This window comes from Frankliniella occidentalis, unplaced genomic scaffold, assembly GCF_000697945.3.
Source record: "Frankliniella occidentalis isolate FOCC.00 unplaced genomic scaffold, Focc_3.1 Scaffold228, whole genome shotgun sequence".
Lineage (NCBI taxonomy): Eukaryota > Metazoa > Arthropoda > Insecta > Thysanoptera > Thripidae > Frankliniella > Frankliniella occidentalis.
In genome coordinates, this window is record NW_026267354.1 from 148,871 (window position 1) to 166,297 (window position 17,427).

The window sequence follows — 17,427 nt, forward strand, 5'->3', positions numbered from 1 at the left end:
TCTCAGGAAAGAGAAATGTTTGTGAGGCAAAGCTTTGCAAATACATTGATAATGGAGAGGCCACAGGGGTGGAGACGGATGGTGGTAGTGAACTTCCGGACAAGACACCCACATCTCTTCAATCAAGACTTAAGTCAGCTCTCCCACCATCTCAACTTCCAGTACGTGAAAATACATCTTCAGATTTTGACACAGACTCCGATGAGAGCGAGGCACCTGGGGAGGGTGATGATGATAATCTAAGCAGAATAAGAAGAGGCCGCAACTCCAGTGGTGGAATCTCCAACTCCAGTGGTGGAGAATCTATCCACAGTGGTGGTGGTGATGATGCTGCATCCAACCTTGACCGAACAGTACGAACTGTTTCAACGAGAACGTTTTTCGACATTTCACTTCTAAGGTACCGAAAATAGGCAACATGAGTTCAAATTTTGACCCGATTTTTTTAACCGAAACTTTGACATTTTTTTTAAAATCTTGAAAATTGAAAATTTTAAAATTGCTCTCGTCATGCGATAGCCGCATCTTTTAAGAGTAAATAACTTTCTTTGTCGTTGTCGCAGGTCCATCCGTTCGGTTCAAATTGTGCACGCCACGACGAGGTGCAACCGTCCACTTCGAGGCCTAGAAGACCGGGTTACCGGAGGTGTGCACTGTATGTGCATACGGTAAAGTGTAGCCCTATTCATTCTTATGAAAAGGGTCTTTCGTTTATATTGTTGCGATTCGTCGTATTTTAAAAATAAAATATCTCCCTAACCCTTGTATTTCACAGGTGTGCCCCCTTAACGATTTTGAACGTTAACCAATGCGCGGGAAATCGGACGAAAAGTTGAAAGTGATGACTACTGGTGTACTGTCGACTACTGGGCCCCTTACCCCAGAATTACGAGGTGGTTACTGCCACATCGACCTACACTTGATTGATTAAGAAGCTTTATTGTTTTTACCACGTGACTTTTCACCGCTTTGACCCCTTTGACATCGGTACAGTAGTGCCAACGACAGCATACAAGAAAGGTAGGCTTAAAGAATGCAATAACATACGAAGCCGAAGTCGATATGACTTCGGCTTTGTAACAGTTCCCTAGCATTGAAAGTTATTACGCTGCTTGAAATCTTATTTGAAAATTATATCTGGCTTTGCGTCAAAACACAATACGTACTATTAGCAGCACTACACTTGCTACAATTGGCTCCAATCTTTTAAGATTACTGACCTGCGCTTACAAGGCGTCGATATATTTTTCCTGAGTGATTCCGCTTATAGACGTTAATCAAATATTGCCACACCTTTGCGAGAAGCAGATTACTCGCGACGTAGAAATTCAGCAGCATTTGATTCATGTAATTAAGTGTCCACAATGCACAAATCTAGCAAACAATTTTGAAGCGTTGTAAAGAGGTTTGCATTGCACACTACTCTGCAAATCTAACTGTATAACAACTTGACAGTTTAAACTGCAAAACTAAAAGTGTGAACTGTCAAACTAGCCCTATGCAGTTGTGCAGTTTAAACTGTTGAACTACACAGTTTTGCAGTTTTAACTGTTGAACTACACAGTTTTGCAGTTTAAACTGTAGAACTTTTAGTTTTGCAGTTTAAACAGCAAACTGCAAAAACTTCAAGTTTTGCAGTTTAAACTGTCAAGTTGTTAGTTAAATTTACAGAGAAAATTCTTTCCATTGCAAATTAGTTTCTTTCTCGTAAGTTGCGAAGAGATACTTCGCAGGGTTACGGACTAATTCTTTGCGGGGGTACGAACAAATATCTTCGTAAGGTGCGAAGAACTAGTTCGCAATGTGAACGATTTAGTCCGCAGTCGAAAGCATTTTACAACGCTTCAAAATTCTTTGCTATTCTTTGCTATCGCAAGCTTTTTGAACTGCATTTGAACAAATAAACTCATACATCTTTATGAACTTACATCGGTTCTTACGTATACTGTAAATATTACGACAATTACAATTAAATATTATAGTAACAATAAAATAAAAACATTTATAAATAATATATGAGATTTATGCCCTATGCGCGGTCCTTGGAGTGAGGATGGATATTTCGGTTATGGTTTACAGGTCGGACGGCTTTCAAGGCGTTTATGGGAGAAGTTTATTTAAGTAGCCATCAGTTGAGGTGTCTTCGCTGCACTTTATAACTACGAATTATCAAAAGAGAAGTCATCACCCCAGTGAGACAGGTCGAGAATGGGTAGCTCCGCACATTTCACTTCCTTGTTCCTGTGGATGGAAACGATGCGTTAGAATGTTTACTTCTATTTCTTTGTGTTACGTTAAAACTAATGAGCTCCTCTCCAACTTGTGATTAAGGACTTCCTTGTATAAAACTCAGTACTTTTATCGTCAACTTCGGTCAACACTCTTAAATCCCTACAAAGAAAATTCTTGTAATACAAAGAATTCTGAAGAATTCGATGCAACCCTAATACAACGCCAAATTTTCTTCGTAATAAAAAGAAAAATCCTTCTAGTTCAAAGGATATTTTTTTTTGAATGAAAGGCAATTTCCTGTATTGCAAGGAAATTTCGTGTATTACGTTTGCACAGAATTCCGTTTGTCCATTACACAAAAATATCTTTGTAAAAAATTTAAAGTAAAAAATACTCATTAGCTCCACATCGTTCGTACGAACACTGCCAAGTATGCACAGCTGCAAGTATAATACTTGCAATGGGCTCAACTCCGTAGTAGTACACTTGCAAACAAATGTGCAACTTGGTAGCAGTGCACTTCCTTACATTTGAGGCTAGGCCATTCCCCCAAAAAATGAGGCTGGTACTTTAAATGATAGATTTGACCTTGTAATGAAGGTAGGTATATGGACGCGATCGGACAACGTTTTCCCGTCGCACATCGCGATTTTCGTTTCGGGAGCCCAAACAGCCTTTTACGCACCGCCAACCGCCATGTTAGAGGCAGTGCAGCGCTGGCTTGGTGCGGCCAGAGAAGGCACCTTGCGGCTCATGTGTGCCCGTAAGGATTCTGCTGTAAAATCCAGTGCCCAACCCCCTATGTGGAATTGTCGATATTTCTCCTTTGTCCAAAAGCGGGGTCCTTAGGGTCACACATGAGCTGCAAGGCGCCGAAGGGGCCATCTCCGGCCGCACGAAGCCGGCACTACACTGCCTTCAAAATGGCAGTGAGTAAAAGGCCGTTTGGGCTCCCAAAACGAAAATCGGCGATGCGCGACGAAAAATAAAAATATAAAAAATATAAAATAAAAATGTCCGATCGCGTCTATGTTTGTACCTACCTTCATTACAAGGTCAAATCTATCTTTGAAACCTCGGCACTTGCCAAGCTGAAACCCAAAACTGGGAATGGCCTATTAGACGCTCACTGTGGAAAGTGTGATGTAGTTGCACATTTAGTTTATCGGCGAACCTTCCTACTTTTACGTAGAATATCCTTCCAATGAAAGCAATAATCTCATTGCAATTCAAAGAAAGAAAATTGACCGTAACGATGCGGAGCACTGAGTTCGTCAGTATTTTACTATGCGTGCTTTTTGTCTCTCTTCCAGTCAGACATATCTAATACTTACTCATTCACTCCAAGCATAACGAACGCAAAACGAGGGACGCTCTTTAATCCTGGAATATTGTCGCACAGTAGTTTGGAAGCAGATCGCTGATGTATCTGCTGCAATTGAGCTGAAAAAAAAGAAATATTCAAAATAAATCCGAACTCATAAAGTTTCCAGCTTTTAGTCGACCGGTTCAGGAAATGAACTCAAACAGTTAGATGCCTGGTCTACTTTAAAAGGTTTACGCATGCTTGAGCGTTTGAACCTCTTTTGGATCGATCCCTAATTCGGATTCAACCGCCCATAGTTTCATATGTGGTCCAGAAATCGGTATATAATTTTGTGTCTTACGTTAGTGGCCTTTTCTTTTCTTATCTTTTAAAGTGCCTCCCATCGGTCAGGGTGCGGTGTGTCACTATGGCAAAAATAGTGTGTCACGTGTCACGCCGATTGGTGTGTTGAGCTTTAGTCAGACCATGTACTGTGACCTGAGTTTAGGTCACACTAATTGATGCAACATCAGCCAGGAAGGTGTAGGAAGAACATAGAGGTGTGATCCGACCAAAAGTACGGTCACACCACGCATGCGACAATGCGACACTCTAAGGCTATTATAATTATGTGACACATGTCACATTAGTGTTCCCAGTGGTGACCCACTCGCCAGGTTTAAACCATAACACAATCGTTCTCACAGAGTGGAAAATCCTTCAAATTTTAAACAAACCCGTTGCGGTCGTTGTTGCATTTTCAAGCCGCGTCTGGGTAACAGCCCAACAATGAACACCTCGCCCTCCGAGTACCGCTACACGCGCGCGCTGGCCAATCCAAAAAGAGTGTACAGTTATAAAACTAAAGGTCCATAATACACCAAGATATTACGCAAAAAGACGCATTAACAACATTCGAAACATTAAACAAAGGCGACGAAATTTCCTTAACCCTGGGTTCATTTTGCAGTTAGCAAGTATTGCTATCGTAATTTTTTCCAACAAGAAAACTAGTATAATAAAGACCCTTCTCGACCCTTGAAAATTAAAAAATCGGATCTCAGAGAGCCCAGCTATAAGGTTGGATCTCGCTAGGGTCGGGATAAAAGATCGTATGTGCATTTTTTGCGATTTTGCGAGATGCATATTATTAAAATCAGGACAAAATTTCCTTCTCGATGGTATACATCTCACAAAATCGACCAAAAGAAGCACTTACGACCCTTTCTCCCTACCCCAGCGAGATCCGACCTCTTAATTTTCAAGGGTCGTTCTCCGTCGGAACACAGTTAAAAACATGTTCGCGAATACCTAACCAGCCATAAGGCAAGGAATGATTGTATACATTTTGTTACAGTTTGGTGGCCTACTCCTTTTTACAGACCCGAATTAAGGTCACATGTCTCTATTTTGGATCAAAAAATCACGTCTCTACTCCATCTCCCGTTACATTTGGCAGGCAATAAAGGCCAAAAATGAGAAAAAAAGAAATAACCAGGGCTGGAAAATCGGAATTCAATTAATCGAAACGGAGCGACACTGCATAGTTCCGTTCCATCGAAACTATTCCAAGGAACAAAACGAAAAGGAACGGAACTAAACAAAGAACAAAACCTCAGCGAACAAAACTGAGAAAAACTCCCAAGAGTAAAACTGCGTTTCGATTCGATCATTTTTGTTCGTAAGAGTAAAACATAGTTCCTTTCTTTTGGTGACGTCATTGGAAGAACAAAACGTATCGGTGCCTAATATGACCTGTTGCATTCGCGCGTGTGTGTGCCTCTGCGTTAGGTCGTTCCATTTTCGGTGTCGAGAACACCGATCTGTCCAGAACGCAGGTAAAATGAAAGTATACGTTGTGGAGGTTACAACAATGCTAAGCTGAGGTGGCTGCGATGTCGGGAACCATGCGCAAGAACGAATTTTATGTCTTTGTCACTTTCGCGCCAATTTTCCCTCACGGTGGTTTTTCGCGTGCCCCGCCGCGGCCGCGCGGCCGAGGCCGGGGACCTGCCGTGCACGGACACCCCAGGGTAGGTACTTGAAGTTTGTCATGTCGCCGATACCGTGCGGCATCACGTCACGGTGGGCGTAACGCTTTACTGAAAACTAGTATTTTCGCTGCAGCGGTGCACATATTCAGCGAATGGCGACCGGGTTTGTGCGAGAACGTAGCAAATATTCAGTGTTATGGATGGCCCAACGCTAATCTATAACATTTACCGGCATCATACGCAAAAGTCAAAAAAACACGTTTTGAGGCAATTCCGCCTGTCGACTAGGCAACATCTGTACACACATGCAGACGGCAGGTTGCCTAGTTGGCAGGCGGAATTCCTGCAAAACGTGTTTTTTTGACTTTTGCCTATGATGCTGGTAAATGTTATATATTAGCGTTGGGCCATCCATAACACTGAATATTTGCTACGTTCTCGCACAAACCCGGTCGCCATTTGCTGAATATGTGCACCGATGCAGCGAAAATACTGATTTTCACTTAAGCGTTACGCCCACCGTAACGTGATGCCGCGTGGTATCGGCGACATGACAAACTTCAAGTACCTACCCTAGGGTGTCCGTGCACGGCAGGTCCCCGGCCTCGGCTGCGCGGCCGCCGCTGGGCACGCTGAAAACCACCGTGAGGGAAAATTGGCGCGAAAGTGACAAAGACATAAAATTCGTTCTTGCGCATGGTTCCCGACATCGCAGCCACCTCCGCTTAGCATTGTTGTAACCTCCACAACGTATACTTTCATTTTACCTGCGTTCTGGCAAACCGATTTTAAAATGGAACGCCCTACTCTGCGTCCGTGCTTCTACGTGCTTGTGTGTTTGTGCGTGCGTGTGCGTGCATCTGCGGACGCACGCAACACGCACGGGACACGCATCTGCGCACGCACATGGCACGCACCTGCGCACGCACGTGACACGCATCTGCGCACGCACGTGACACGCATCTGCGCACGCACGTGACACGCGCGCGACACGGACTCAACACGCACGCACCTGCGCACGCACGTGACACGCATGCGATACGCACGCAACACGCACGCATCTGCACACGCACGTCACACACACGCGACACGCACGCATCTGCCCACGCACGTGTATGCGTGTGTGCGTGCGTTCATGTAGGCGTGTGTGTGTTTGGAAGAGGGTAGAGTATTGTAACGTCATACTGAGGCCCCCTCCCTTGCTGTTGTTCGCCGGCAAGTGACCAGGAACTAATCGTTTTGATCCTCTTATCACGTGGCCAATAAGGAGTGAATTTATTCTCGCCAAATGAATAATTCCGAACGAAAGTTTTGTTCTTTTTGTTTAGTTCCGTTCCGAATGAAACTATTGCAAAAATTGTCGGTTTTGTTCCGTTCGGAACGAAACGAAACCGAAAGAAGGAAACGTTTTGTTCCGAACAAAAAGGAGTAAAACCAATGATTTCATTCCGATTTTCCACCCCTGGAAATAACATCTCGGATTTACTGCAAATCTCTGTTAATTCTTTCATTGACTCCATGTTGTTGAGGAAGGAAAATTGTTTGGGAACAACATTGCTGATTGGTAACAGCATTGCTGTTTTGAAAACAAAATGCTGGTTTGCCCAACTTTTGCTGTTTTCATGCAACATTGTTGTTTATCTACAACATTCATTAGCACATGAGTTGTTTTTCAACAAGTATTTTTCACAGTGCAGGACACTGTTTAGTTAAACTGTAACAACGAAAACTAAGTTGGTTCTTGCGCTCTTAAAGTAAAAAATATACCTTGAGTAAAGGGTTTGGATGGTCCGTTGAAGTCGAAGAAATAAGGGTCGCCAAACTTTGTACGGTAAAATTGGTCTGCCACTATGCACTGGAATGTGGGCGACGTGATCGACGCCGGCTGCAGACTAGATTTCTGCTGCTCCAAAACTGCGCCGACGTACGAGTCGACATCGTCATGAGATGCGTACAAACTCTGCAAAACTTTTATGTCCTGCAACAAACCCCCATAATATGTTAAAGAATAGCATAGCAATACAGAATATGAAACACGCCAATGTTACAAACTACAAGATGTAGTCAGAGTTATTAAGAGTTTTCAGAGGTACGATTTCTTATAAACTCGACTTTTGAAACATATAGACGCGGAGTCCGTGGCGGCTTGTATAAACACGAAGTTTAGCAGGTCGCAGTACAACGTCGTTACTGTGGTTTGAACATTTCGAGTTATGAAGTGTATCTAACGAGTAGAAACAACAGAGGAAGAAAACGAAAAACGAAAAATACACTCCGATATGTTCGCTAGTTTGAAAGTTATTCTGGTCATGAGTCTAGCCGCCCATTAGGCGCAATGTAAACTTTTAATCTCAAAGTGTCGTAAGCACTTGTAAGCCGACACACTGAACTACGTGTCTATACGGAGCTGCCTGGAAATACGGGGTTATACGCAACCACCACGAACTGCTTGTTTGTATGTTTCAAGGGTCGAAATAAAACAAAGCGCAATTAGATCCTACAAATCGGCACATATGCACCTTTTGGCTGATGGTGTCAGAAAAATCTTCCCAATCTGTGGCACGACGCAGACCACAAAACTCTCGGTAGTCGTTGTAGGTAGGGAGTCCATGATCCCTCCCTCGGTAAATATCAGTCGATATCACGTCAGTGCCGTAGAGTTTACCTTGAGCGAACATCCGATTCTTAATCTGTCAAGGAAAAATTCTGATTAGCCTCGTCCATACGCTGAATTTCTTGAAAAGATTAGACATGATTGGTTGACTGTAGACGTCAGAAAATGACAGCAATGATCAGAATGATGCGAGCGATTGGACGTTGCTTGCATTGATTGGGGTGGTAGGGTAACGACTGGAAATCGATTGAAATGATTGTAAGTTGGTTAGAGAGCGAAGAGTTATCGGAATCATTCAAGGTTTACAAAAGGAAAGGGGGGAGGGATTTAAAACAGAAATAATCATACTCCTAACACATATACAAAGGCGGAAAATTGTGAATGATTTGGATGCTTTGTAAGTACGAAGCGATGTTTTGCAATTGAAAAACTATGTCACAATGCCTTCACATAGTCCCGGGGTAAAATTCCCATGAGGATTCCCATAGGAGAGACTCTCCTATGGGCAGCATGGGCATCCCCATGAGATTCCCATGGGGATGCAAACCCATGAAATTATGGCACATGGGAACCCATGATGAACCCATAGGAACGGCTGGCATCCCCATGGGAAATTGGCAATGGGAATCTTGCGTATGGGTAGATATTCTTATGGGGAATGTGGCTATGGGAATCTTGTCTGTAAGTGTGAGCCTGAAATCAATGACTGAACAAGCAAGACTCTAGTGACTTCTACCGCCGCGATACATGTTTAAGGGTGTCAGAATCCAGGCGGAGCCAAATCCGCGGTCCGCTTTAACATAAGTCGAGCCGTTTTCAAGTTGTTAGAAAAATATGCTCAGATTTCAAAAACATTGAAATGGCCCTACTGAAATTTGCCCTAGATGGAGCACACCAAATTTCAAGTCGATATTCCAAAAACTATAGATTTGACAGTGTTCTAAACTTTAATGGGAAATACTTCCCATAAGAGAGACTTCCCATAGAACAGTTACCCATGTGGAAAGTTTCCCATAGTCAGAGCATGCCCATAGGCAATTTACCCATGGGTATAGAATCCCTATGGGTAGGGTACCCATGGGAAGTTGTCCCTGCCTATGGACGTTGTGATCCCCATGAGCTGGCTATGGGGACTTCCCATGCGCGACGGGGCTGTACATGGGAAAAGTGCCTTTTCCCATAGGAAGGATGCATCCATTCCTATGGGCACCATGGGAATTTTACCCTGGGGTGCAAAGCATCGCTTGCAAATACAAGTATTAATTGCAAAGTAAATGCTTCATATTTACAAAGAATCTAAATCTAATGCAACTATGCAAAGCATCGCTTTGTGGAAATATAACAGTGCAAGGAGCAATTTGGGGAAGCCTAATTGTCAGTAACATTTTAATAAATAAATGAGATTGACATGATTATTGTATGAACGAAAATGACTGAATTTGATTAGATAGTGATTGGAATAAACTGGGATGACGGGGAAGGATTGGAATGAATGGGCTAATTGGCGTGACTGGGCTAGATTTTTTTAGAAGACGTTTCTAAGGTCGTTCAACTAACATTTAGCATGTGACGGAAATTGTATTAAAATGAGTCAACGATCGCCGCCGACTTACGCCTAATGATAATCACGATACTAACCTGGTTTGTGATGTGGCTGTCCTGTACCTGACTGGGCTGATACAGCATACCTTCTATCACACCTTGTAGTCCCCCTGATGTAACTACGTCCGCTCGAACATCAACTAGTGCACCCCAGGTGGAGCCGTTGCGATCTAGCCTGCAAAGTGTTCAAAGGACCATAAGGGAATTGTAACAACACTCTAGACCTAGTACTAGTCTCAAACAACAGCGGCAACGGTGCTCTTTAATCAGCAACATTCTTAAGTTGTAAAACACCATTGAAGTACAGTACCCCGAGGTTCAATACGACGCGTCCGGCGAACAAAGGCGAATCTGCGGAGCGCCCGGTAACAAAGGCAAATCCCCATAAGAAATCACAGCAAACATTTTTCCGGGAACTTCCCGGTTGGATTCGGGAAGTACATTTTCCGGTTGCTCCAAATGTTATAACATGCATAGATATGACGAAAAATAGCATCCGGAAAATTACTTCCCGGATTCAACCGGGAACTTCCCCGAAATATATTTGCTGTGAATCCTACACAGATTCGCCTTTGCTACCGGGCGCTCCGCAGATTCGCCTTTGTTCACCGGACGTGTCGAATGCTATACTTATAACAAGACTTTTATTTTTCACGTTACTTTTCATTTGTTTTGACTCTGGTGACCAAACGTGCAGAGGCTACCTACGTCTTAAAACTGTTAAAACTACATAACACGTAGAATACGAAATCCCCAGAATTATCCCTTTAAAACTTACGGGTGAATCTTTACAAAAATCCTACAATTTTTTTAACAATGAACTGGATATTCCATGTCGACTCGACCTAGCGCTGTGTAAGCCGTCACACACAGATTGTTCGGGTTATGGTAAAATATTATTCAGTACGACCACCAAATACCACAGACAACTTGCAAAACACTGGAAAAACAAGTGTTTAATGTTGCATGTAAAATTGATGTTTCAGTTCAAGTGTGCATTTTCTCAACACCTCGTGGTGTTTAACTAGGTTAAATGTCAGTTGGTGTTTAAACTTTAAACACTTCCGAAAAGTATAGCAGCTGCACACCATATGGTTCCTATAGATTCGTGTGTTTCCAAGTGTACAGAATTTATTAAACGTTTACATTTAAAATGTGCCCACCACGCATGTGTTCAACTTAAGGCAAACACCACCTAATGTGCAACATCATAACTTGCACTGCACACGTGGGTGTTAAATTATGCACACTTGTTTTACCATTGAAGCATGGAAAACATTAGTTGAACTATCTCAAACATTTAAGTTTTCGCCGTTTTGCAGTTCTTATGCATAACTAAACATAAATCAAAACCAAACGTTCTTTTTCCCCTTAGTCAAATGATTTCTGTTTTTAATGCTGATTAAAATGGAAGCTGCACTGATACTTTGTTTTTAAAACCTTGCCGTAATCGGGGGAAAGTTTATTTGCATGTACTTAAACGTATGGTTCGCCAATTATTTATTAACAAGTGCCTACCATCAGGAGAGCCGAAAGGAAAGTCCCGCATTTGCCCAACGGCCCATCACCTTATTCGTAGACCCCGCAAAGAGCGAGCTACGCTAGCTAAATGCCTACCCTGATCGCCCTCTCACCGGGCGCGTAGCTCGCTCTTTGCGGGCCTTTACTCATTAGTCTGTGCTACATATCACTGTTCGACAAGTCTCGTTCACTGGTAGGTGTTAAAAACTATAGTCGGCGGATTTTTCAAAACGACTTTCATGGTCAAAAATCAAAGGTTGGCCTGACAGGTATGTATCCCGTGGCACACACTATGCATGACGTACAAGCCGCTTGCCAACGCTAACGATGTGTTCCTTCACTGGTGGATGAGAGGGGAAACATCGGTCTGTAAACCCCCGATATTGCCAGTTAGTGCTCAAAAAGTAAAGATGTTCCATGGATCAACTCAATTTTTGTGTTACATACATTTACTGCACCGGTTAGGTGAAGGGCCTTTCGGCAGGACTTTCCTCTCGTCTTTTTTTCTCCACAATTACCGTGCAAGCACTCATCTTTAATCGGCATCAAAAACTTCTTCAGATATCATTTTCCTTTGGTCCAAAAGAAGTATGCAGCTAAGTTTGAAATTCTGGATAAAAACTGCGAAATGGAAAAAGCTGAAAGCCTTGAGTTGGTTTGCTGAAACATTTTTTTCCATACGTTTGCAAGTTGTGTATGGTGCTTGGGAGTCATACTGAATAATATTTCACCATAACGCAAAAAATCTGTGTCCGGCGGCTTAGCATTGGGATGCGTCGACCTAGACTTATATAACGCTGATCATGCCCTGGAAGCAAATTCAACCCCACTGATACCTGAATATTGCATGTTCTTTACGTAATGTTAAAAACGTACCATATATTGTCCTGAATAAGAGAGTGGAATATCCGGAATGCAGCTGCGGTGAAGTCGTTTGCAGTTCTTGGATCAACGTTTGCTTGGTATCCGTTGCTGTAGCCACTTGGGGATGGGCCGAGTTCGTACTCTACCATCGCCTGTTTACCTTAAAAGTGATGTCATTATCATCGTTTATGAGGTCAAAAATGTCACAGCATAATCAGGATGGGTCTATGAGACCTCCTAATAGGTCAATTTTCATTCACGTTTTTTTGAGACAGAGAGAAGAATCAGTCAAGCGTGATGTACTCATTTTTCAACAATCTCTAGAGGAACTTGTCTTATTTTACTGGTTTTAGGGCACCTCTCACGAAACCACTGACTTCGCAAAGCGATGGCTCAGTATGAACCAACAACAGTAAAAAAAAATCTAAATCAAGAATCTATCTTGAAAGCAGATGATACAAATTTGAGAATAGGTCTGTTTTCTAAATTTCTCTCATTTTTACGTGTCATTTGTTCATGACTGCTTGTTATTACTTGCAATTTTGTAATTCGGCGGACTAGCGGCGTTGATGAGCTAAGGGCGGGGCAGAGTAGAGCGGCCGCCGTCGGTGGCTTAGTATTGTCTGGTATTGTTGTACAGGGACAGGGCCCCTCTCCCCCTGCCCTGACCTGCCTGACGCAGTATTGTTGAGCAGAGGAAGGGGCCTGAAGCGCGACACTCGGACAGTCACTCACTGATTCCCCTAGCGCCAAATAAATTGTTTTCTGGTCTCCGCTTGGTTCTCATTCCTTATTGAGAGTAAAAGCAAGCTGACACCTTAAAGTTACTTATATATTCTTTATGTTTAGTCAAAAGGTTTTTAAGGTATCATCTGCTAATAATACGTTCAATTCCGGACGAATATTAGTCATTACCGTATGTGGCGTCCCTACAGTTCATGGGCTCTTGCCGAAAAGGTTTTGGTTCTAAAGGCTTCTTAACATAACTGGTTTTGCCCATTTTAGAGAAGCACTGTCTTTAGACTGGTCCTCTGACAGGGAAAACGCGTTAGATCCGGCAAATGCAAGCCCCCCCCCCAAAAAAAAAACAACAAAAAAAAAACAACAACAACAAATAAAACATTTCCACGTTTTATTCGCGCAAAATGGCCTTGAAACTCCATACGGACACATAAAACCAGTGCGAAACCTTAACTAAACAAACCTTAACAACTACACTTTAAAGTGCCTTTGAATTTGAAATCTAACTGTATCACCGGAAAACCTTCCCTTGTTAGACTGAAATACATGCAAATCAGCCACGCATTCTGAAAAGCACGCAGTTCAGCCGCCCGTTCCAAGACTATCGCAGTTTAGACGCACGCTCCGAAATACACGTAGTTTATCGCTCTAGAAATAGGCACTGGGCGAGTTTCGGAGCGCGCGGCTGAACTGCGTTAGTCTTGGAACCGGAGGGTGGACTGCGTGCTTTTTCAGTTTGAGTTCTAAATGGTAGGGGATGATGCGCAGTTGCAACATTTGACCTCTGCTCCTTGGTCACATTGTCTATTTTGGTGTTCAAAGTCACTAAAATTTGGTAACGTAAGAAATACTCCAAAATTTTTGCGTCACAACGCGGCACTTAGTTTTCAGTGGGCGACGTGAGGGCTGAGAGTAAAAGCTCAACGCCAGACGTGTAAGTCATCTGCTTCCAAGTAAACGTGACCATCACCTTATTCGTAGACCCCGCAAAGAGCGAGCTACGCTAGCTAAATGCCTACCCTGACCGCCCTCTCACCGGGCGCGTAGCTCGCTCTTTGCGGGCCTTTACTCATTAGTCTGTGCTACATATCACTGTTCGACAAGTCTCGTTCACTGGTAGGTGTTAAAAACTATAGTCGGCGGATTTTTCAAAACGACTTTCATGGTCAAAAATCAAAGATTGGCCTGACAGGTATGTATCCCGTGGCACACACTATGCATGACGTACAAGCCGCTTGCCAACGCTAACGATGTGTTCCTTCACTGGTGGATGAGAGGGGAAACATCGGTCTGTAAACCCCCGATATTGCCAGTTAGTGCTCAAAAAGTAAAGATGTTCCATGGATCAACTCAATTTTTGTGTTACATACATTTACTGCACCGGTTAGGTGAAGGGCCTTTCGGCAGGACTTTCCTCTCGTCTTTTTTTCTCCACAATTACCGTGCAAGCACTCATCTTTAATCGGCATCAAAAACTTCTTCAGATATCATTTTCCTTTGGTCCAAAAGAAGTATGCAGCTAAGTTTGAAATTCTGGATAAAAACTGCGAAATGGAAAAAGCTGAAAGCCTTGAGTTGGTTTGCTGAAACATTTTTTCCCATACGTTTGCAAGTTGTGTATGGTGCTTGGGAGTCATACTGAATAATATTTCACCATAACGCAAAAAATCTGTGTCCGGCGGCTTAGCATTGGGATGCGTCGACCTAGACTTATATAACGCTGATCATGCCCTGGAAGCAAATTCAACCCCACTGATACCTGAATATTGCATGTTCTTTACGTAATGTTAAAAACGTACCATATATTGTCCTGAATAAGAGAGTGGAATATCCGGAATGCAGCTGCGGTGAAGTCGTTTGCAGTTCTTGGATCAACGTTTGCTTGGTATCCGTTGCTGTAGCCACTTGGGGATGGGCCGAGTTCGTACTCTACCATCGCCTGTTTACCTTAAAAGTGATGTCATTATCATCGTTTATGAGGTCAAAAATGTCACAGCATAATCAGGATGGGTCTATGAGACCTCCTAATAGGTCAATTTTCATTCACGTTTTTTTGAGACAGAGAGAAGAATCAGTCAAGCGTGATGTACTCATTTTTCAACAATCTCTAGAGGAACTTGTCTTATTTTACTGGTTTAAGGGCACCTCTCACGAAACCACTGACTTCGCAAAGCGATGGCTCAGTATGAACCAACAACAGTAAAAAAAAATCTAAATCAAGAATCTATCTTGAAAGCAGATGATACAAATTTGAGAATAGGTCTGTTTTCTAAATTTCTCTCATTTTTACGTGTCATTTGTTCATGACTGCTTGTTATTACTTGCAATTTTGTAATTCGGCGGACTAGCGGCGTTGATGAGCTAAGGGCGGGGCAGAGTAGAGCGGCCGCCGTCGGTGGCTTAGTATTGTCTGGTATTGTTGTACAGGGACAGGGCCCCTCTCCCCCTGCCCTGACCTGCCTGACGCAGTATTGTTGAGCAGAGGAAGGGGCCTGAAGCGCGACACTCGGACAGTCACTCACTGATTCCCCTAGCGCCAAATAAATTGTTTTCTGGTCTCCGCTTGGTTCTCATTCCTTATTGAGAGTAAAAGCAAGCTGACACCTTAAAGTTACTTATATATTCTTTATGTTTAGTCAAAAGGTTTTTAAGGTATCATCTGCTAATAATACGTTCAATTCCGGACGAATATTAGTCATTACCGTATGTGGCGTCCCTACAGTTCATGGGCTCTTGCCGAAAAGGTTTTGGTTCTAAAGGCTTCTTAACATAACTGGTTTTGCACATTTTAGAGAAGCACTGTCTTTAGACTGGTCCTCTGACAGGGAAAACGCGTTAGATCCGGCAAATGCAAGCCCCCCCCCCAAAAAAAAAACAACAAAAAAAAAACAACAACAACAAATAAAACATTTCCACGTTTTATTCGCGCAAAATGGCCTTGAAACTCCATACGGACACATAAAACCAGTGCGAAACCTTAACTAAACAAACCTTAACAACTACACTTTAAAGTGCCTTTGAATTTGAAATCTAACTGTATCACCGGAAAACCTTCCCTTGTTAGACTGAAATACATGCAAATCAGCCACGCATTCTGAAAAGCACGCAGTTCAGCCGCCCGTTCCAAGACTATCGCAGTTTAGACGCACGCTCCGAAATACACGTAGTTTATCGCTCTAGAAATAGGCACTGGGCGAGTTTCGGAGCGCGCGGCTGAACTGCGTTAGTCTTGGAACCGGAGGGTGGACTGCGTGCTTTTTCAGTTTGAGTTCTAAATGGTAGGGGATGATGCGCAGTTGCAACATTTGACCTCTGCTCCTTGGTCACATTGTCTATTTTGGTGTTCAAAGTCACTAAAATTTGGTAACGTAAGAAATACTCCAAAATTTTTGCGTCACAACGCGGCACTTAGTTTTCAGTGGGTGACGTGAGGGCTGAGAGTAAAAGCTCAACGCCAAACGTGTAAGTCATCTGCTTCTAAGTTAACGTGATTTTTTCATGTTGTCTCACCTATTAGCCAGGGCAACCATTCTCCGTAAGTTATGCTCTGGAACTCTGCCATAACAATCTTCCTTGTCTCTTGAAATAAGCTCTCATCATGCCAGTTAGGGTTGATCTTGTGAAGTTCCTTGGCAATCCTGTTGTGCTCACGCAAGAAAATCGTGTACATGGCCGACAGTAAAGCTGTCGTGCCTACGCGTGGATCGCCTATGAACAGATAAAGGCAGGTGAGGAACAAATATGGAAACAAAAGTGACAAGTTAAAATTAGTCTGAATTGCGAGCGACGTTAAAGGGCTAACTTGCATATTCAAAGTATTGCAAAAACCGAATCTGCATGGATATTCTTTAAAGAACCCGTTTCTGCCAGACAAGGGGCAGGAGCGTCATGGTTCAACACCACCTGTTGCATTTCCGGCCGCGTCTGGGTGACAGCCCAGCAATGAACACCCTGATCTCTTAGCAGTCGGCTCCCCCCGCGCCCCGTCCACGCCAAAAATAGTGTATAGTTATTAAATAAAAGGTCCCTAATGAACAAAAATATCACCAGGGGTCCGTTACTTCCCGTAACACGCACAAATGTTAGTTATTCAACGTAACAAAACACATCTGATAAACTAAGTGTTCAACTGTTCAACACTTGTATGTGTGCAACTGCTAGATAAATACTTGCAAGTGTGCAACTGCAAGTTGAATACTTCCAAGTGCACGACTCGGTAGATGTGCACTTGCACACCTACAAGTGTTGAGCAGTTGAACACTTGGTTTATCATTGATGTCAGCTTAAATGTTAAAGTTATCGATTGTAAAACTGTTCGTTATTACCTTAAAAGTGATGTCATTATCATCGTTTATGAGGTCAAAAATGTCACAGCATAATCAGGATGGGTCTATGAGACCTCCTAATAGGTCAATTTTCATTCACGTTTTTTTGAGACAGAGAGAAGAATCAGTCAAGCGTGATGTACTCATTTTTCAACAATCTCTAGAGGAACTTGTCTTATTTTACTGGTTTAAGGGCACCTCTCACGAAACCACTGACTTCGCAAAGCG

At 43.0% G+C, this 17,427-nt stretch overlaps 1 protein-coding gene across 1 annotated transcript; it reads right to left on the reverse strand.

Annotated features, from left to right (window-relative positions):
* Positions 1–923: 923 nt before the first annotated feature.
* LOC113214867 (peroxidase-like) lies at positions 924–16,615 on the reverse strand. The gene is made up of 7 exons (XM_052272874.1): positions 16,385–16,615; positions 12,146–12,293; positions 9,785–9,923; positions 8,052–8,222; positions 7,300–7,510; positions 3,567–3,675; positions 924–2,241 (listed from the first exon to the last, which is right to left on the reverse strand). Exons 1-7 carry the CDS (start codon positions 16,542–16,544, stop codon positions 2,160–2,162), a joined length of 1,020 nt encoding a protein of 339 aa, XP_052128834.1. The 5' UTR covers positions 16,545–16,615; the 3' UTR covers positions 924–2,159.
* Positions 16,616–17,427: the final 812 nt, after the last annotated feature.